At 40.8% G+C, this 22,108-nt stretch overlaps 1 protein-coding gene and 1 long non-coding RNA gene across 6 annotated transcripts in view; one reads left to right on the forward strand and one right to left on the reverse strand.

Moving 5' to 3' along the window:
* Nnt (nicotinamide nucleotide transhydrogenase) overlaps positions 1-22,108 on the reverse strand; it is a 105,857-nt gene that overhangs the window by 79,814 nt on the left and 3,935 nt on the right. For 4 of the 5 annotated variants that reach the window (XM_031360716.1, XM_031360715.1, XM_031360714.1 and 1 more), the window contains 5 exons: positions 21,263-21,465; positions 14,090-14,319; positions 11,747-11,964; positions 6,065-6,152; positions 1,756-1,844 (listed from right to left, as the gene is read on the reverse strand). In XM_031360716.1, the coding sequence (XP_031216576.1) occupies positions 1,756-1,844; positions 6,065-6,152; positions 11,747-11,964; positions 14,090-14,319; positions 21,263-21,413 (776 nt within the window). In that variant the 5' untranslated portion in view covers positions 21,414-21,465. Of the gene's footprint in view, positions 1-1,755; positions 1,845-6,064; positions 6,153-11,746; positions 11,965-14,089; positions 14,320-14,586; positions 14,660-21,262; positions 21,466-22,108 lie in introns of those variants that run through there. The other variant, XM_031360718.1, reaches the window with a different exon arrangement.
* LOC116083922 lies at positions 17,450-21,646 on the forward strand. Its single transcript, XR_004115942.1, has 3 exons — positions 17,450-17,932; positions 19,196-19,327; positions 21,232-21,646. It is a non-coding gene; the product is annotated as an uncharacterized LOC116083922 (long non-coding RNA).

The following is a 22,108-nucleotide window of genomic DNA, read 5'->3' on the forward strand; positions in this document are numbered from 1 at the left end:
AACATATCCTAATCGATTGAAATCCAAAAATATGAGGAATTAGAAATGTGTTTACTGTCATCCAGTGGGCTCTCCAATTTAGTAATTGGAGAAATAGGTCCAATATTGTACAATCCATTTACATTTCCTGCTTGTTTGTCACTGACAGTGTCTTGCTGTGTACCACACAATGGTCTTGAAATCATGCTTCTCCTATCTCAGTCTATTAGTATTGTTTATTTCAGGTTTTTATACTATACTATGGTTTTCAGAATAGCTTACATATTTCAAAAGTATTTATACAGCCAAAAGAAACATAGACAATTAACTTGGGAGGTGGCTTGTAAGAGAACAACAAAGAGACTGAATGCTTTGTTTGACGTTTGTAACTATTATATCAAGTTTGAAGAAGAGGACTTTATAAGTTACTCTTTCTCTGAGATGAATGCTTTTCCAAATTATCACAGCTAATGAACCAAATTCTTACCTTCACCTAATTTCTGTGCCACCCTCCAAGCAGAACCATTATTCTTTGAAATACAGCCTTATTACAATGAAAACCAATGTCTAAAAATTGTTCTTATTTTGGGCTTGTACCACAGTAAGAGCCAAGATTTTAAACTCTACTAAATACAAAACAAACAAACAAAAAGATTTTATATATTTATGTTCATTTAAAAAAAATACTAGTAGTGAAGTATTATTTTAAAATATACCGTTAATATGTTTGGAGTTATTTAAAATTTATATTGAGAAAAACATATATTTTCAATATTGCTGTAGACAAGCATCTACATAAGATTGTTAAATTGATTGTTGTTTCATATCAAACAACTTTTATAATACTCATTTTTATTGTTATTTTATAAATTTTAAAGAATATGACAAAAAAGGTATTGTAGGTCTCTGGGAGGAGTTAGGGTACAAAAGGGAAACAAGAATGTGATTTAATTCTATTTACCTAAAATATGTTTTGAAATGTTAACAAGTTCAGATAAATTGAAATCATGTAACTTTTCTCATCATAATGCAATAAAACTTAAATCAATAAAAAAAAAGAAAAGAAAAAAAATACTACAATTATAGTTCCTTTGTGGCTATTTTGAGATAACAAGTGATTTCAAAGGTGGGCCTGTAGATCAGTGACAGAGCCCTCGCCTGATACATACAATCCTCAGTCTCACCAAATAAAAAAAGTATTTGGAGACTGTGACGTCAGTGTTATCTCTCTCCATCCACTCAGTGCTAGACAAAGTCTCCTCCGAATGCACTTGGAAGCTTTGCTCATACCCGGAAGCATTCGAGAAAGCATTCGAAAGATTAAAAGGACACAGTAAAGCTTCAAGCTTACAGAGATAACTCTGGTCCCATTGCCAATGTATAGGAAGAACCATGGCCTGTTAATTATCAATTACTTTAAGTATTTCTGGGTTTTTTTTTTCAGTAAATAATAAAATTTTTATTGAACCAACTTTAAAGCAGAAAAAAAAATTTTTTCTGCCGGGCAGTGGTGGCGCACGCCTTTAATCCCAGCACTTGGGAGGCAGAGGCAGGTGGATTTCTGAGTTCGAGGCCAGCCTGGTCTACAGAGCGAGTTCCAGGACAGCCAGAGCTACACGGAGAAACCCTGTCTCGAAAAACCAAAAAAAAAAAAAAATTTCTAATTGTAAAGAGCAAAGAGAAAAGCTTCAGTGAACCATTATAATCTCTAATGTAATAGGCCCCGTTTGAAATAAATGTTTTTAGTTAAATATCAATCACTAGTTAAATGCTCACCTTGTATCAAATCCTCGGACAACTGCGCCCATCGACTTTGCTGCCCCTGCGGAAGCGAGCCCAGCAACGCCACCACCAACTATCAGGATCTGGGGGGTTTGGGGGAGGGAGAACAAAGAATGTTTTAAAGCTTGTAACCAGGTAGTAGCAAAAGAACCAGGTAACAATTCCTGGTGCCTGATACCTAGTTAACACTCAACCTGTGGTGCAGATGAGCCACAGAACGCAGCAAAGGGTAGGGTCTATCCTTCAGCTGAATCCCCAATGTTTTTAAAATTGATCCTGCAGCGGACAGCTTTCCCTAGAAATAAATGCCCTGGCAGTCAGCAGCATCTCAGAGCAGAGGCCATGAAAGCACCATCAGTGCCATGCATGTTAAAGATTAACCGGTTCGTTCTCACTGTACAGAAACTACCACCAAAACACCAGGATGTTATTCCAACTGCCTCTCCCTCTCAGAAGCCAAGGCTTCCCTGGGTTCATAAAACACAGAAAACAGTGTCCAAGGTGGGCACAACTTTGACAGGACACCCACAATAACTGACATTTTGTGCTCAAATGCTTCTGAAGATCTGGCAAGGAAACACTTTCCTGAGGACCATCTTGAATGATCCATATCTGAAATTTGATGCAAATTTCTGTAAATCTTAACCACAGAAGGATCCGAGCCAAGAAAAGCCAAGAATCCCACAGAAATTCCAGCCTCCCTAGCCTACAGAGAAACACTGAAAACACTGTTGCTACTAGCCTTGAGACGGCCTTCCTGGGAAAACAAGATGTGTGATGCATCTCATAAATGACTAGATTGAAGGCAACCCCTTGTTCCTCTAGGAACAAATGTCACCCACAGGAACAGGGACGCTTGTAAATTCTCACCCACCCATCAGGCCCACACTCCTTCTGCTTTTCTAAGAAGTCTATACTATCAGAACTGTGTGCTCGCAGGACCCCTAGGAGTGCAAACCATGGCAAAAGATGTTGATGATGGTGTTTTGTTTGGAGCGGGAGAGAGGCCACAGAAATTGGGTCAGGAAGGGACCTCAGCAAACAAACATCAGAGTCTGAACTCAAAAGCACCACAAAGTCCTAAGAACTCTAAAAAGAAAATAATAACAACAACAAGTACAGGAAACTTACAGGACTAGGCTAATTATCCTATCAAGAAATAACACCGATGCACGAAACACTCTAATATTCTAAAGCAAGGAGAAGGAGCTGAAGGCCATCCTGAGCCATGGAGCCAAACAGTATCTCAAAAACAAAAGGGAAAGGAATGAAAAGATTACATGATTGTGTGATTACAGTTAGGAGATCTAATGTGCAGCAAAATAATGAATAGCTAGGCTAGTGAGACGGCTCAATGAGTAAAACGCTTGCTGGACAAACACAAGGACCTGAGGTCAGATCCCCTGAGGTCAGATCCCCAGCCCCATGTAAAAAGCCAAGCACTGGGTGGAGTATCTGTCCTGCTCTGAGCTGTAACAACTTAACCTGTAGGAATGGCCCTGCGTCAGCCAGTCAGATCATTGTTCTCCACATCCTCATGGCTCACCCTCCACCTTGCTCATCATCACACAAGGCAGTGGTTTGAATATAATTGACCCAGGGAGTGGCACTATCAGGAGGCATAGCATTTTTAGAGTGGGTATGGCCTTGTTGGAGTTGGCATCACTGTAGGGGTGGGCTTTAAGATCCTGTGCTCAAGTTTCACTGAGTTAGGAAGAGAGCCTCCTCTTGGCAACCTGAAGGAGGTAATCTTGTCCTAGAGGCCTTCAGATCAGGATGTAGAACTCTCAGCTTCTCCAGCACCATGTCTGCCTGCATGGTGCCATGCTTCCTGCCACGATGATAATGGACTGAACCTCTGAAACTGTAAGCCAGTCCCAATGAAATGTTTCCTTCGTCAGAGTTGCCTTGGTCATGGTGTCTCTTCACAGCAATGAAACCCTAACGAAGACACACTTCAAAGCCAAAAGCCTTCTTTTCCTAGAACACACTAAACTCTTTCCCATTTCAGGACCGCGTATCTCTGCTCCCTTGAGCTAGCATCTTAAATCCTGAGTTTCTTTTTCCTCCCTTCCTGTCTCTGCTCAGATGCCAGGGAAGCCTTCCTATCCCCTAGCTTAGGAGACTAGCACATTCTCAGCAGCCATCATCCTATCCTCTTGATCATTTTGTTATAACTACATTTACATCATATCCTCATCTGGGTTTCCCATCTTCATCATGACATGTAACTTTTATGCAGTAAGGACGGTGCTTATCTGGTCCAGGCTTGTCACTCACTGCTACAACTGAGCACTAAAGTGATTTTTAGTTCATTTTAGACAAGTTTAAAAAAAAAAAAAAACAATGTTTAAAAATGAATTTAAAATATTACACATAAGCCCCAACTATATTTAATTCTTCTATTTTGTAAAACGATTTCCTACATCAAACTAATTACTTAAGCTGAATTTATTACTTTTTTTAAAAAAATTTATTTATTTATTTATTTATTTATTTATTTTATGTTTATGAGTACACTGTACTCTTCTCACCTTTTAATAACTCAATGACTTTCCTGTTAAACCTCTTGGGCTTTGTTTCACTTTTTAACCGCATATTACAAGTTTCCTCTCAACTTCCACACCTTTCTAAAAAGATCCTAATCAAGACTAAATTGTTGGCTTGCATATCATAGCATTTAGCCAGTTTAAGAACAGCATCAAATTTCTGGCCAGTTTGAACACCAGACATTTCCTGGTGGTCTTATGCTATAAGATAGATTTTTATATTCCAGATACAGGAAGTTTAGTGTCTTGTGTACCATATATCTATGATGTTCACATACACGTTCTTGCTAGACATCCTGGCTTTTGTTTGAAGGACTTGACTTTCTTTCTGTTGGTCTGTTTCACTAAGACTGCTTGGTTTGATTTTGGTTTTGGGTTTTTGTTTCTCTCATAGATTTACTGGTAGAACCATTCTGAGTTTGTAAAACAAGTATTTAAGAACAGAAAGCAGGCAGATGGATGACTCTGTATATACATCCTAGGCCTTGACTAGAGGCTTATATCAGTGGAGTCTCCACTGAAAGGTGTTGTGGGTAGCCCTGGTCTTGTATTTTGATGCTAATTCTCCTCTCCTGGAAAGCACTGCAGACAAGGAGTGAATCACATAAATAGGTGCCTTGTGAACCTTCGCTTGCTCGCCCCACCTTAACTTTTCAAATAAAGGCTAAAGCTGATGATTGGACAGCAGGAGGGAAGGTGGAGCTGAAAAGTTTGGGGAAGAAGAGAAGAGAGGAGACTGGAGAGAAGGACTACAGAGGAGGATGAGGTGGAAGGAAGATGGAGCTGAAGCACATGGCTTGGAGAAATTGCAAGTCATATGGGATCTAATAGATGAGAATAGAGTAGTGTAGTGATAGATCTGCCCAATCTAGACGAGTAGCTTGTATACCAATTAACTGAGTTGGGTAAAAGAAGGGTCACGAGGTAACCTCTGATGCTGTAGCCTCCCACTCACTGCTTCTTATTAACCCCTCTCTTTCTCTATTACCAGTCGGGACTCAGGAGGCAGATCCCTTGCACTGTGCCTTGATTGTAACACCTCCTATTATTTCCTGTCCTCTTGATGCCCCTCCACACCCTCAGCTGACAAGAGGGAAGAAATCAAAGAAGTGTTTTCTACAAACTATGATACTGTAGTAACCGGGAAACATGCACTTTGAATAATATCTTGAAGTTCTTTAAAAAATAACAGTAAATTGACCCACAGACCAATCTAGACAAACTCCATTTAAGAATTCAAATAAGAAACTGAAAAGACAAAAGAAAAAAGACTAGAACTTTTAAAACAAACAAACAAACAAAGCCTAAATTTCTTTTTTTTTTTTTAAGCAATATTCAATGTTCAGCTCTAAAGCTTCACTTTAAATTTCTAAGTACAACAATAACATCAGGGAGGCTAACACACAGCAAGATATTTCAAAATAACCATATTTTATGCCACCTTCAATTTGTCTCATTAAGAAACATTGGAAGTGGGGCTGGAGAGGTGGCTCAGAGGTTAAGGGCGCTAACTGCTCTTCCAGAGGTCCTGTGTTCACTTCCTAGCAACCAACCATGTGCTAATCTATAATGAGATCTGGTGCCCTCTTCTGGCATGCAGGCATACATGTAGTAGAACACTTATATACATAATAAATAAATAAATAAATAAATAAATAAATAAATAAATAAATCTGCGTGTGTGTGTGTGTGTGTGTGTGTGTGTGTGTGTGTGTGTGTGTGTGTGTATGAGAAACACTGGAAGTTATACATACCTTCGCAGGGGGCACTTTTCCAGCAGCTGTGATCTGCCCAGTGAAAAATCTTCCAAAATGGTTCGCTGCTAAAACAACAGCCTTATAACTGAAAAAATAAACAGACAACTCCATAAAATAAAAGGTGGAAGGCCATACATTTCTATCCCCTGTCAGTTACATAACTGCAGAAGGCTAATGCTTGTATGGTACTCTACGACAAGATTATTTCTGAGCACTGTTTATATACTTACCCCTCTGACCTTTACAATCAGCCTCTGAATGGGAACAACTACTACTTTTGTTTTATAACCACAGGCACGAAGTTGAAAGGACCACTTGCCCGCAGGCACTCAGCTTGTCAGCAGCAGAGTGAGAATCCTGCCCTGGGCAGTATCCTAGTGGAGCAAGACTCTCACCCAAAGAGCTACCCAGCCACTTCCTGACAAATACTGCAGACTAGCCAAGAGAGTTTCAAAAGTAAAGACACCAAATGCTATCATCAGTGCCTTTCTTCAGAGGTCAGGGCTCCCTCCCTATCTTCAAACCTCCCTGTGTCTCTTTTTTAAACCGTGTTGTTCAAATTTTTCTTTGGTAGCTATGGAGTATTTGCATTATCCTAGGGGAGGTCTATCTAGATTAGCTGTGACACTTGTATATAATAATAGTCCGGTCTCAGAGGGGAAAAAAAAAATCACTACCCTTGATCTGTAGTGGGTGAAAACTTGGGTTCCTCAGACAGACCAAATGATCAGATCTGAGCAAAGTTAACCCTGGCTCTCCTCATCTGTAAAATAAGAGCCAAGGAGCATGTCAAGCTCTGAAAGCCACTGAGAGAAAGAAGTTAACACGGGTGAAATATTCAGTGTGGTTCTTGTCCCATGACAAAGGCTCAATAAATATGATTTAAATACACAAACAAGTTATCCAATGAAAACTAAGAGTGAGCCGAATCTTTTCTTTAATAGGATGTGTAGGGGCACGCTACACTAAATCTAATTCCCATACTACCTTTATTTGGTTAAACACAACTTTTTAATACTAAGACTCATGCGCTGGCTTGCAGCAAAACCTCTCCCTCATAGTTGTAATACTTAATAAAAAATGAATATAAGAACACACTACCATCACTGCTATTACTGTAAGTCTGTAAGCCATAGTGGAGCAGAAAAAAAAAAAAAAAAACTATTTTCAAGATAGAAAGTAGGTGTTTATAAATGCTCCACTCCTCTCTGCTCCATCTGAGTGCAATCTGCGGTCAGTGGCACTAATGGGGACTATTTATATTGTCTCTAAACATTCTGTTTGCTCAAAATGATTCTGCAGCTAAAAACACTGCTCCAGAGCTGATTTTGACATTCTGCTACCTACATACATCTTACATGACAGAATCAATAGCATTCACAGAATTCTGCATGGTACATGTTAAGCCCCACCTTGCGTAGCAGTCACTCTTAAACTAAACACAGCAACAATTTCTTTTGGCCCCCTGGACAGACTTTATATCACAACGTTTTTAGTAAATCATTTGCTACCTTATACTAAGGATAACTAAGTGTGTTTCTGTTTACTTATTACTTGTGCGTGTGCTGGTGTATGTGTTCGTGTGGTAGTACATATGTCAGAGGACAGAACCTGTAGCAATCAGAAGCCAAGCTCAGGTGGTGTTCCTCCAGAGCCTTAAACCTTCTGTTTTATCTTTTGAAGACAGGGTTACAAACTTGTGCCAGCTCATCTAGCTTTTTATGTGGGTGTTGGGGATCAAACCTGGGTCCCCAGGCTTGTACACTGAGCGCTTTATTGATTGAGTTATTTTGACAGCCCCCTCCCTCCCAGTTGTGTGAACTTGTTTTAACTTTAATATAATGGCAACCCATACGAACGGAATGAACAGCTAAAACACAAAGTAAATTCTGTGGCACGTTTTGATACTCGGCATATTTTAAATGTTACATCTTAAAACAGGAAACCTGGGCTAGTGAGAGGGCTCAGTGGGTAAAAGGGCGTGCTGCGCAAGCCTGCCAGACAGTTTGATCCCAGGAACCCACGTTTACAAAGCTGAATGAAGACACAAAGTTGTAGTCCGAGCACTGCCTTGGCAGTGATGGGGTGTGGTGTGAAGCTGGGAGCTGGAGATAGGAGAGTCACCTGGAAGAGGATGGTAGCCTAGGCCACAAAGCTCAGTACAAACAAGAGACCCTCCCCAGCAAGACAAAGCCTACTTCTGAGAGCTCTCCTCTGACCACCAGATAGGCTTGCCCACTCACTCATGCACACACACGGATGATAGACTTAAAAAATAAAAACCTAGTCAGGCGGGGGTGGTGCACGCCTTTAATCCCAGCACTTGGGAGGCAGAGGCAGGTGGATCTCTGAGTTCGAGGCCAACCTGGTCTACAGAGTGAGTTCCAGGACAGCCAGGGCTATACAGAGAAACCCTGTCTTAAAAAAACACCAAAAATAAACAAATAAATAAAAATAAAAACCTAGCCGGGCAATGATGGCGCACACCTTTAATCCCAGCACTTGGGAGGCAGAGGCAGGTGGATCTCTGAGTTCGAGGCCAGCCTGGTCTAGAGTGAGATCCAGGACAGCCAGGGCTGTACAGAGAAACCCTGTCTCGAAACACCAAAATAAATAAATAAATAAAAATGAATAAATAAATAAATAAATAAAAACCTAAGAGTCTTCCAGTTCGTGCAAGACTCTGTGAGAAGGGTTTATTTATATTGGGGATTTTTCCCCATGCACTCTTTCCCTTTAAATACTTTTGTTAGTATGTCGATCACAGTAGCTTAAATTTTAATTTGGTTCATTTCCTTGGGAAGCTGATTTCGTAAGCATCACCCTATCTCCGTATTGCTCCCACCCTCTCAGGTACTCAGTGGTCATTCCAGTCCCTTGCAAGCAGCCTGATTGCAGTCACCTTCCTGCAAGCAGGGAAGAGCTTAGAATGCCTTTCTGCGTGACCTTCCACGCAAGACATCTGGCATCTTTCCCATTCTGCAGGCTGTCTCGGCCTCTGATTAACAGTTTCCTTTGCAGCACAGAGCTTTTTCATCTCATGAAGTCCCACTTGTTGACTCCTGGCCTTGTTTCCTGAGTGACTGTGGTCCCATTCAGAAAGTCCTTACTGAGCCCAGACCCTGGTCTCTCTCTGAGAGGCCTTAGAGGTTCGGATCTAACACTGAGGCCGTTGGTCCACTTGAAACTGATTTGAGTTCTGGGTAAGAGGGAAGGATGAAGTTTCTTCTACCAGGTAGATAGATGCCCAGTTTTTCCCAGCAGCATTTATTAAAGATGCTATAATTTCTCCAGTGCGGATTTTTCTCATCTTCATGAAAAACCACTTGACTGTAGGTATATGGATTATGGCTTCTTGATTCTACCTTATTGATCAACATGTCTATTTCTGTGCCAACACCACGTTGTTTTACTGTGGAACTGTGGTATAGTTTAAACCAAGAATGGCCATGCTTCCAACAATGTTTTTAATTGTTAAGATCTTTGAGAAAGCCATATGGAAACCTACTACTCTCATTGCTATATATATATTAGTTTAATTGAAGTTACTCTACACATGGGGATAATGCTCCTCCTAGAAGCCATATGAGTTGGGGGGAAAATAAGCTCAGTCTCAGGGTTAAGGACATGATAGTAGTACAAATGCTACACTGATAATGGTAACTGTTTCCTAAGTAGAGTTAAGGCCTGCTCCAAAGAAAGCAACTCATACCTGGGTACTTTAAATCTGGCCAGGACCCCATGGGTGAAGAGCTCATAAGCCCCAGGGGTGAAGCTACTGCTTTTAATGTGCTAAGTGAACAGAAGACCAAAGTGCCCTCAAAATTCATGTCATTCTGCCCACGTCTGTGTGCAGCTCTTAGACCACATCAGAGACTCTTCTTGGTCTAGGGGACAGCAGTTATTGCAAAAACTGAATTGGTCAAAGTGCAAAGAGGAAGCGTCTGTCAGCCCCAGACAAGGGCACCTCCACACACCTCCTCCCTCCAGATCTCACGGAGGACCACAGCAAAACAAGGTCTCCTGAGGAAGACCAGACCACGCCGTTCATGAACTCACAGCAGCAGAGGCCACCTGCGAATGCATGACCAAGCCAGTCAACACCTCGGCATGGGGGATGAAGGGGGTCCCCCACCCCTCGCTGTAGAACAGGAAGGTGGTTCTGAAGGAGGAAAGGTCAGGTTTTTTTCTTTGATGTGGTCCCTGGTAAGTCAACCATGCTCCAGTAGATGGCCCTGCACCTATCTATGGTCAGCACAAAATGGACTCAGGGGTCAGGGGCTGGGCAGTGAATCGGGAAGAAATTAGGGAGAGGAGTGGGGAGTAAATATGAATGGAAATACATTGTATCTGTGAATGAAAGTCTCAATGAATTTTTTAAAATATTCTGTATTTTGGGGGCTGGTGAGATGGCTCAGCGGGTAAGAGCACTGACTGCTCTTCCAAAGGCTGTGAGTTCAAATCCCAGCAACCACCTGTAATGAAATCTGATACCCTCTTCTGTGTATTCATTTATAATAATAAATAAATCTTTTAAAAAATATACTGTATTTTATTAAATAAAAAATGAACTCTAAAAGAGACAGGGAAGATAGCAATGCTGACAGGCAAGTGGGATCCACTGCCACTGGACCTCAGAAGTAGACAGGCTCTAGTAAAAGTGACAGACTATGATGTGAGAGAAAACTCCCCTCTAATATGGAAATCATCTTAATTCATTAAATACTTTATTAACTTACTCAAGGAAACTCTAAGCCCTATGAGCAATCTGAACATAGCTGTATGTGCCTATAACCTCAGCCCTCACTGGCTGGAGACCACAGGATCACAACTTTGAAGTCTGAGGCTACCCTGAACTACGTAGCAAGTTCTAGGCCAGCCCGGACTACACAGCTAGACTATTTTTTTAATTAATTAATTAATTATAATACAGAATGCTAAGCACTCCTAATATAAAAATCCAAAGTCAAAATTGAGGCACACATGGGGCACTGACATTATTACAAGCAGAGAGTCCCATCTCTAACCTCACAGGAAACATGTAATGGGTCACAGATTAAGCACAAAATACCAACACTGTATTTAAAACATCCCAAAGAAGGAAAGAAAAAAACCTTCTGAAATGCACCATTTCATAAAGAAAATTACCAAAAAATACTTACAAAACTACCTTCAGGCTATGTGTATAAAGTATATATGAAACATAAATAAATTCCATGTGTACACTTGGATCTCACATCTGAAACACCTCATTATATGAATATTCCGAAATTTGAAAAAGTCAGAAATCTCAAATACTTCTGACCCCAAATTGTCAGGGGTTCTCAACTTTTATTACATTAAAACACATGAACTTGCCAGTATCCAACTATTTGTGACCTATAAAAACAACCATTTCAATCTGATGTATATACACACTACATAAAAATACCACCTCTTCATGCAGACCCTCAGACAGCTACTTCTTTTGGTAGGTGTAAATTTTGCTTCTAGCCATAAAGATAGGACATGTAACATATATTACTGAGACTACTGAGAAAAAGAAATGAAATGAATCACAAGAACTAATTTAAGTGTAAAAAGTCCAGTCCCCAAAAATTACGGTGAGGGTAAACTCTATGAAGGTCCACGCTACCTCCTGTGATTTAGGTCAACCAAAATGGGAAAGAATATACCTACCCAGCAATGTTGGCCATGGAACTGAGAGCATCATAGCCCTGAGCTATTGTCACCCTTGGAACCTGGTCCATCGCCAAAACTGTAGTTTTTCTTTCGGAAAGTTTATTGAGCAAGTCTGGATTTTGGGCTGGGTAGATGAAGCTAATTAGAGTTCCTGATGGCTTTAAAAAGTCAGCTTCGTGAGCGCCTAAGGACGGGTTCACCATGGGAGCTCTCACCTGAAATGAAAGCCAAACACAGATTAAAACTAACAATACCTTCACTGTGTTTTTTAAGCAAACGGGACAATTTATATAAGGCACGGACAGCAATATTGTTTAGATAGTACTTCTGAAAAAATGAACTCAAGCAAGGCAAAGCCCATGAAGATGTACGATATCTACGCTGTGGCTGGTGACCTGTGACCTGTTCTGAGAAAAGAGCACACAGTCAGGAAGTGCACAACACTGGGTCAGCTGTGACAGCTACAGGGCACTGAGATACTACAAAGAGTTTACAGTGAACCTGGTCTCCCCAAACTTACTGTTAAATCTCTGCTAAAACTACGAGATACTAGGGAAAAAAGAAAAAAAAAAGTTTGAAGGCTCAATCTGAGAACAGGAAGTACTAGCACGCACATGTATTTAATCCCAGCACCAGAGAGACAAAGGCCAGCAGATCTCTGTGACTGGGAAGGCAGCAGAGTCCGCAAATCCAGTTAGAAGTCAGCAAGGGCTACATAGTGAAGCATTGTCCCCAAAAAAACAAACAAACAAAAGACTCAATCCTTACTAATTTTGGCAAACATGAATATATGGGGTAGTGAGACATTAGGAATAGATACACGGTATAGATTTATGTCACTTTAAGTTCCAGACCTGTAAAGGAACACAATCTAAACTAGCATCTCTTACTCTAGCTTCAACCCATTGTTCTGATAAGAAGTTTGCTATATTTGTTTTGTGTGACACGAGCATAGGAAACGCAGCCTGCAGGATTTACATTTTAAATACAAACGAGAACACTGTTTCCATCATTTCCGATCATGGCATTCTTTCCTCATTTACCAAAGCATCTTTGTCCATTATCCCTGAGCTGCTGACGTGTGTGAATCTAGGCTGGGAACTTGTAACTCTTCAAGCAGGACGTGTGGTTCAGTGATGGAGGACTTACCTGGCATATGTGAAACCAGCAACACACGCCCAAAAATCTACCTCAGAAATTAAGAAAAACTTGAGGACTGCTCTGAGTTGATTCTACTGGCCCTCATCAAAGGCTCAGCTAAGACCTTGGCACCCAAGATGTCAAATCAAGTGAACAGGTTTCCTTAAACTGTTCTTCAGAACAGGAACAGTCTTGATTCAACAGTCTTGGCCCCAAGGCAAATATGTTATGAATGGAAGGGAAATAAAGATCTTCATTTTTATACTAGCCGGGTAGAAGGCTCTTTGAATTGACTACATGGCCCATTTATATACAGGTTTCCTGCTGATGACTATATGCAACTAGGATGGAAAGACATTACTGAACTCAGCCCAGGATACTGTGTGCAGTGTCTAATAACTAAAGACAGTCATTTACCCAACATAGTAACAGCATTCTAGAAACAGCATGACCATTCTGGAGAAGGGAGCATTGGGCTGAGTGTCCTATAGGCCATGTGACTTTAAAAGGTCTTGAGATACCATACAGCAGAAATTTATATGCTAAGGACCTTTATAACTAAAAAATATAAAGTAAAAAATCTACCCAGCTAATATAAAAATGAAGATCTCCATTTCCCTTCCTTTTCATTGAGAAAAGAGTGTATGACTTTCAAATAGGAAAAGCTGGATAGGTAATGTTTAAGATGATGGTTACAAGCTGGACAGTGGTGGCACACACCTTTAATCCTAGTATTTGGGAGGCAGAGGCAGGTGGATTTCTGAATTCGAGGCCAGCCTGGTCTACAGAGTGAGTTCCAGGACAGCCAGGGCTATACAGAGAAACCCTGTCTCAAAAAAACAAACAAGCAAACAAAAAAAGATGATGGTTATGCAAACTGCTCTGATTTGATCATTGTACATTGTATATACATTATACAATATATATGATATATATGTATATGTGTATATATGTGTATGTACATATATATGTATATATGTGTACATATATATATCACTGCATGAATATGAACAATTATGATGTCTCAATTAAAAACAAAAAGAAGAGCACTAAGAAAATTGGAAAAGCTGGGTGTGATCCCAGCAGAGAAGCGAAAGCAGGTGGATGTCTGTGGGTTCCAAGCCAGCCAGGGCTATACAGTGAGACCCCGTCTCAACAAAAGACATGATACTATGAATGAAAGAGAGAAGAGAGTATTACTTTGACCACCAGATCAGAAGCCAGAACTTCCTTCGTCCCTTGGATCTGGGCCCCTGCTGCTCTGTAGAGATCATCTGGGAACTTGGAAGCTTCGCCTGCACCTGTTTCCACGACAACATTAAAGCCCTGCTTGACCAGGGCCTGGACACCGGCCGGAGACAATGCAACTCGCTTCTCATTTTGGAAAATCTCCTTGGGGACCCCAACTGTCAACTGCTTATATGGAATTCCTAAAAGCAAACAAAACCAAAGTTTAGACAAAGCTAAAATGCATGTTTCAGAGCAGACTTCAGAAAAGGGAAACGGGCAGTCTGTCTAAGTGTACCATGTGCAAGCTGCTACTGAAAATAACAATTCAGAATTGCAATCCATTTACCTTGTTTGAAAAGTGATGAATTTTTGTACAAACTGTCCTGGATGCACTAAATGTTTTATTTAATTGAATGTCTCTCTTTAAGGCACATGATAAGCTTAGTCTAGTCTTAGGAGACAAATACCTGGGTTGAGAAATCACACAGCATACTAACTCCTCTCCTTCACCGTCTGGGGTTACAGTCTTCCTGTCCTGGCCTTCAGGAAAGACAGGAATAAATGACTGCATTAAATGACTGCAGAATAGCTCTACCATAGAGACTTTGATGCCCGCCATAGCTGAAGTCCCTTTCCTGTCAATTTGGCCAGAGGAAATTTCTTATAGATTTCCAAGGCTGAATCCTGAGACTTGGCCAGCAGCTGAGAGGCCAGCAACCAGGTCAAAGAAAGTCATCTGACAGGCCAGGCATGAGAGAAGCCAGAAGCCACTGCCAATGACATGACTTACACAGGAATTGTGGATCCAGAACAGTCCATGTTGGCCAGGTATTAACCTCCTACATTGGCTAGTTTAATGTCAACATGATACAAGCTAGAACATTTAGGAAGAGGGATTCGCAATTAACAAAATGTGTCCATAAGATTTGACAATAGACAAGTCTGTAGGGCATTTTTCTTGATTAGTGAGTGATGTGGTAGGCTCAGCTCACTAGGGGCAGATCGTCCAGCACAGAATGATAAAGAAGGCTGAGCAAGCCATGAAGAGCAGCCAATAAGCAGTGTTTCTCCATGACCTCTACTTCAGTTCCTGCCTCCAGCTCTTCCCTTGAGTTCCAACCCTGCCTTCTTTCAGTGTTGGAGTGTGACCAGAAAGTCATAAGCTGAAATAAATCTTTCCCTCCCCAAGTTGCTTTTGGTCACCATGTTTTATCACAGCAACAGAAAAGTAACTAAAACACCTACCCCGTCCTAGTCTCTCCTAGGAGGTTTGAATGAAGAAGCCACACAAAGGCTAAGAGAGTAGCTGGTATGGAAGTGCTCTGTAAGCACAGCCATGTGCTAATCAGTGAGGAGAAGTCAGAGTAGCACTGACAGGCACCGTGATAGTAGCTAGTTAAAGAAAGACCAGCCATAACTAGGAAACCCAGGATGCATTCCACTTCTCCAAGATAATGAAGGGGATCCTGGGCCCCAAGAATCCATACAGTACACCTTCATACAACTATATATAATCCAATTGCTATTCTGTTCCTTACAACCCAAAAGAAAGCATGTGACCCAAACATCTTCATGCAGAGTTCAGGCTAGCTCTACCTACAGGACACCAGTTTTGTTGGATGCTTTAATCAATATGAAACCATTAACACTATTTCCTTTTTGGTCTTGTTTTTTTATTGTTGTTGTTGCTTTTGTTTTTTGCAGGGAGTAGGGGTGGGGACAGGGATTCTTTGTGTCACCTTAGCTGTCCTGGAACTTGCTTTGTAGACCAGGCTAACCCTCGAACTCACAAGACACACCTGCCTCTGCCTCTGGAATGTTGGGATTAAAGGCACGTGCCACCACTCCCAGCTATTAACATATTTTTAAACAGTATGTTTCTACATAAGGTTCACTATATAGTTTTAAAATTCCATTCTTGCCACTGAATATATAATAAAAAAAGAATAAATTATAAATATAGAGTAACTTATTGAGATTTTAGACAGATTAAGGCAACTTGAAAATATTGGTACTTGAACATAGTCTTACATTCCCCTATCATTTATACACTAATAATTTACACTATATCAGAGGCAGACAAATGTTTATTTTCTCCCTAAAGAGAGAGAAAAAATAGGAGTTTGGCAAATATTAGATCCAAATGTAAAATGAAGCCACATATGCACTTCTCTGGAGTTTGCCACTCATCTGAAAACCTCAAATTAAAGCCCTGCATTTGGAAAGCCAAGGCAGCTACTAAAGATGACAGAGTTGAGTCAAAAATATTTAGGAGGGCCAGTAGTGATGGTGCACACCTTTAATCCTAGTTCTCAGGAAGCAGAGATAAGTGGATCTGTATACGTTCTAGGGCAACCTGGTCAACATAGCAAGTTCCAGGCCAACCAGTGCTCCACAGCAAGACCCTGTCTCCAAAAAAAAAAAAAAATTATGAGTGAACTTGAAATGGTTTCCACTAGCCAAGTATATGGTAATTTGAGTACCAAAATAGAATGAATGGGAGCTGGAAGGATGCACTGGTCTCCCAGAAGACCTGGGTTCGATTCCCAGCACCTACATGGTAGATCACAACTGTCTATAACTCCAGCTCCAGGAGGTTCTCTTCTGGGACCCATGAGCACCCAGAATACATGAGTACACAGATATCCACATAGGTAAAAACAGCCATAAAATAAAATGAACATTTTAAAAAGAATAATGAAGTGGTATACTTCCAAAGATATTATAACCCATGAGTTCATGTTGATTATCAGAAAAAGCACTAAGTATTTTAAAGAGCATGGCTCAACTTAGAACATGCAGCATGATGGGCAAAATAACAACTTCTCAAGAACATCCATGTCCTAATCCCTACTACCTTTGAATCCATCGTGCATGGCACAGGGGAGCTACAATGGCAGAGAGACTTAAGGGTTGGTGATCACTGGGCCTACAGTAGGAAGAATGTCCCAGGTTATCTAGAGAGCTGCAGGTAATCACAGAGTCCTTATACGTGGAGGAGAAGGCCAAAGAGTCCTAGGCAAGAAGCAACGCGAGGATGGTACACTGATACTGTCGAGATGGAAAGGGGCCACGACCTGCCAGGCGGAGAAGCTCTCCAGCAGCTGAAAGGTTTAAAAAAACAGTTCTCCCCTACGGGTTCCCAGGACAAACGCAGAACTGCCAGCACTTGGATGGAGGCCCAGTGACAACTCCCTCGGACTTTGACTTCCAGTGGGTAAAAAGCCAGTAGACTTAGGATCATTTATTACATCAGCAATAGGAAATTAACACATAAGGAAACCCAGTGATTATTAGCAAAACTAGTAAGTAATGGGAAAGACCATTTGTCTCACCTCCCACGTCCATCTCAGGGCAAGTGACCAACAGAGAAAATTTGTTTTCTTTATAGAAAAATTATAGCTGATGAAGAATGAATGAATGATGGAGTTTCACCATTTTGAGAGCCCTAATAAAATCATGAACTTAATTAATGGGCATCAATCAAATGGCAGAAAGAATTTGAGTGGGAAAAGCTGATGGGAACTTCATTCATATCAGAGAGACCACAAGGACAACAACACCTATACTGTCCAAGTGGTCTTCCAATAATATGCATAATATGCAATACAGTAATATACAACACTACCAGTAGGGTGTCCTTGCCTTAAGCTAAATGTTACCAACAAAAAAAGAAAGGGGGGGGGGGCAAGAAACTGACTCAGTAGAACCATCATAGGAACTCACTCAGTCAAATTTAGAACACTGAAAATTCTACTCAGCAACAACTGTATTTTTCAACATGGGAGAAAATAGAAAAGAGCGGCAGAAAATGTAAGTAACTAAGAGATAAATACCTAGCCTGCATGTCTGAAGCCCTAGGTCTGATTCCAGTAATGAAAGAATAATTTTTTTAAAAAGTCTCATATATCTGAAGTGGTTAGAATAAAAGTGTGTTTGAATGACTGAAAAGACTCCCATGTTTGAATGCTTGGCCCAGGGGCTGGAGAGATGGCTCAGCAGTTAAGAGCACTGAGTTCAATTCCCAGCAACCACATGGTGGATCACAACCATCTGTAATAGGATCTGATGCCCTCTTCTGGTGTGTCTGAAGAGAGTGACAGTGTACTCACATAAAATAATAAATGTAATAGCTTGTATATGCTCAAAAAAAAAAAAAAAAAGAAGAAGAATGTTTGGCCCATAGAGAATGGCACTACTAGGAAATATGGCCATGGTGGGTAGGTGTGGTCTTGTTGGAGGAATTGTGTGACTGTGGGGTCACTACTGACCCTCCTAAATACTTTTGACTCAACTCTGTCATCTCCTACACTCAAGCTATGCCCAGTGTGGCACACAGTCTCCTGCTGCTACCTGCAGACCAAGATGTAGAACTCTCAGCTCCCCTCCGGCAGCATGCCTGCCTGCATGCTGCCATGCTTCTCACCATGATGATAATGGACTAAAGCTCTGAAACTATAAGCCAGCCCCTTTTATAAGAGTCATGGTGCCTCTTCACACCAATGGAAACCCAAAGACAAATATCATAAGAGAGATGAGAGATAGCAAGCAAATGGAGTAGTGTAGGAACTCTAGACCATTCTTTGAACAAACCAACTATAAAAATAGAGTAAGAAGCTGGGTATGGTGGCAATCACACCTTTAATCCAAGCACTAGGAAGGTGGAGGAAAATGGGTATCTGAAAGTTCAAGGCCAGCCTGGTCTACATAGGAAGTTCCACAACAGCCAGAATTATTGAGAGAAATGCTTTCTCAAAAAGAAGAAGAGGAGGAAGAGGAGGAAGAGGAGAAGCAGCAGAACCACCAGCAGCAGCAACTGGAAAAATAGGAATACTGACTGAAATTACTTTTTATGTTTTTCAATATGTTAATTAAATTAATATTTTATTATAAAAAAAAGAATCCTTATCTGTTAAAGATTTTTCTAGACATTTGAGAAAATAAAAATCAAAAGTTAAACAAGGAAGACTTACACATATTGCTGCTGAGGTCTTTGATGTCCATAGATCTATTCACAAGTACAATCCTCCGGTCCTCAACAGTCATTTGCCTCTATCTTATCAATTTTATCACTAGGTAATGAGGCTTTCCGGAGCAGATCAAAAGCAAGTTTCTGAAGATAAACTTGGAAGCGATAAGGGAAAAGTACACTGCCAATAGAGATTTGTCACCTGAGAACATGGAACAAGGCTACGAAATCTATTCAAGGTAACAGCTCCTTGGTGACTTTCAAGCCCTAAGAGGGAAAAGACACATTCATGCCACCCTTTCATGTTAGGTGCTAATCACCATTCTTAGTCGGGCATATTGCCATCTGGAATGAAAACTAAATGTCTAAGTCTTCCTGACAAACGTCCACATGCTTAAGGTCTGGCCAGTGAATAGCAGACAATGTACTAAGATGGTCTTCGGGAAGAATAGTAACACAGAGGTGACTCAGCTTAGAAGGTGACCTCTGGAGTCTCTCCTCCTCCTGGCCCATACCTACAATAGAACCAAGTTGAGATTCCTTTTACAGAAGGCTTGATAGGCCAGTGGGAACCTCTCCTCTTAGCCAGTATGACAGAGAAGACAGCAGTGATTTTGAAAAAAGAACTGGAGTGCTCTTGCAGTTTTAAAAAGGGGTATTCCCTAGGAGGGCAGAGGCTGAAAGCACAGAGACGGTTTAGGAAACTAACATGCCACTTGAGTGGCAGATGATCGTTTGAACCAAAGGGATAAACGTGGTAAGGGTGGATCTGGAGAGATAGCTCAGTGGTTAAGAGTGGTGGCTACTCTTCCAAAGGATTCACATTTGGTTTCCAGCAACCACATGAGTTCCAGCCTGGAACTCCGGTTCCAGGGGACCCAACGCCCATCTTCTGATCTTAGAGGACACTTGCCCACATGTGCACATACACAGAGCCAGATAGATAGATAAATAGGTAAGTAGGTCGGTAGGTAGGTAGATAGGTAGATAGATAGATAGATAGATAGATAGATAGATAGATAGATAGATAGATAGATAGAAAGAAAGATAGGTAGGTAGGTAGGTAGGTAGGTAGGTAGGTAGATAGATAGATAGATAGATAGATAGATAGATAGATAGATAGATAGATAGATAGATACAAAACCAAGCTGAACAGTAGCTGCTAACAGAATGTGGAAAGATTAACATCTCTAATCTGAACTACAAATGAGGTTGTTTTTTAAAGCAAGGGGCATTACTGTAAATCAGTTAACACACTTCCTTCCTAGGTCCTGAACTCTATCTGGTCCATTTCTCCAAATAACTATCTAGGAGCAAAGGAAGGGCTGTGAGATGAAATGGTTACTATGACGGTTCCCAAATACAATACAACCAGTTAATCTTTCTCTTTCCCATTATTTTTTATAATCTGTTAGTAATGGAAGTCTGGCATTTCTATAAGTGGAAAATAGGAAAAAAAAACATTGTTGTGGATTTGGTCTAATGCTTGCATTATGTTAATTGGGTTCCCAAAATTGCATGAGAATCCACATATAAGACACTGAAGGTTCCTGGTTTTAATTGGTAAGTAATGTTACTGGTGGCCAATGGCTGGGCAGAGAGACACAGACAGGACTTTAGGCTTCGCAGGTAAGTGGATGGAGAGAGAAAGAAGGATTTAGAACTGCCATGCCAGGAAAGGAGTAAGGTCCAGGCCTGATAGCTGCAGGAGAGAGAGCATACCAACCATGTAAGAGCCAGGGAAAAGCACACACCCTCCCCTATTGAGTCTAGGACAACAACAGTAGAATATAGATTTTACTAAATAATAATTTGGAAATATGGGCGGGAAGGAGTTTAGCCATGTGGAGGTTTGGGAGTGGCCCAGCCACTGAGCTGTTTAAGACATACTAAATATAAAGTTGCTTGTGTGTCTTTCATTTGAGAACCCAGAACATCGGGGCGGGCAGTGAGGAACACACCGCTGCTGCTGCTGCTTGGTGCCACCACCACCAGATCAACTAGGAAAGAGATTAATAACCACCTACAACAAAACACTCCTTTGGGTTTTTGTTGCTGTTGATGTTGCTGTTTTCTGTTTAAAATGACCACTCACAAGCCCCAGCCCATAAAACTTAATGTATTTTCCTTGCATGTATCAAAGACCTGAAGCACATGGTGAAGATAAGTTTTACCTGATTTTACCGGGGATTTACACCACAATGCCTGGTGAGTACGAAACGTTCGTAAAAACTCTTTCTTCCCAGGGAGAACCTTACAGGACCCCAAGTTGCTAAGGAAAGGACATGAACAGCCAGTCACCACCGTCTTCAGCAGATGTGCCATGCTGCTTTATGCTCCCAACGGTTCAAATCCCCAATCCCTTGAAGGTAGATTACTAAAAAGAAAGAGAAGAACATGTTTATATGCCAAGAAAAAAGTTACCTTGTCAACTGAGCTTGAAAAAAGCATATAAATTGTCCATCTAAAGGGTCTGCGTCTGGAATACACTTGTATGCTGCCATCTACAAAGAATTTAATTGTCAAGTCATTTACTTGTGGACAACACTTCAAAAATCTGTTTCCAATTCAGCATTTAAAACTTGAAATGCATTTTCTACCTAGAACTGGGATTATAAACTCAACATTCAATTCCAGGCCTGAGTCACAAAAATGTGTGTGTGTGTGTGTGTGTGTGTGTGTGTGTGTGTGTGTGTGTGTGTGTGCAGATGTCTATGTGTGTGTCTGTATGTTTGTGTGTGTAGCTAGAAAGCTTGTATATACACACCTATGCAGATAAACCACCTCTTACACTAAAGTTATCTTCTAAATCAACATATTTGTCCAAAAGATATATATAATCAAAGTTACATTTGAATTTCCCTTAAGTTATCTAAAAAACAGTTAGGCACTAGGTCATAGAAAACACATTGTTAGCTTAGTTCTTCCAGTGAGATCTCCTGATTCATGCCTAAATGAACATAAGATTCATGTTTACCTCTCAAGAAAATAAATACACATAGAATAATACTGAAAGAAAG

This window comes from Mastomys coucha, unplaced genomic scaffold, assembly GCF_008632895.1.
Source record: "Mastomys coucha isolate ucsf_1 unplaced genomic scaffold, UCSF_Mcou_1 pScaffold8, whole genome shotgun sequence".
NCBI classification, from domain to species: Eukaryota; Metazoa; Chordata; class Mammalia; order Rodentia; family Muridae; genus Mastomys; species Mastomys coucha.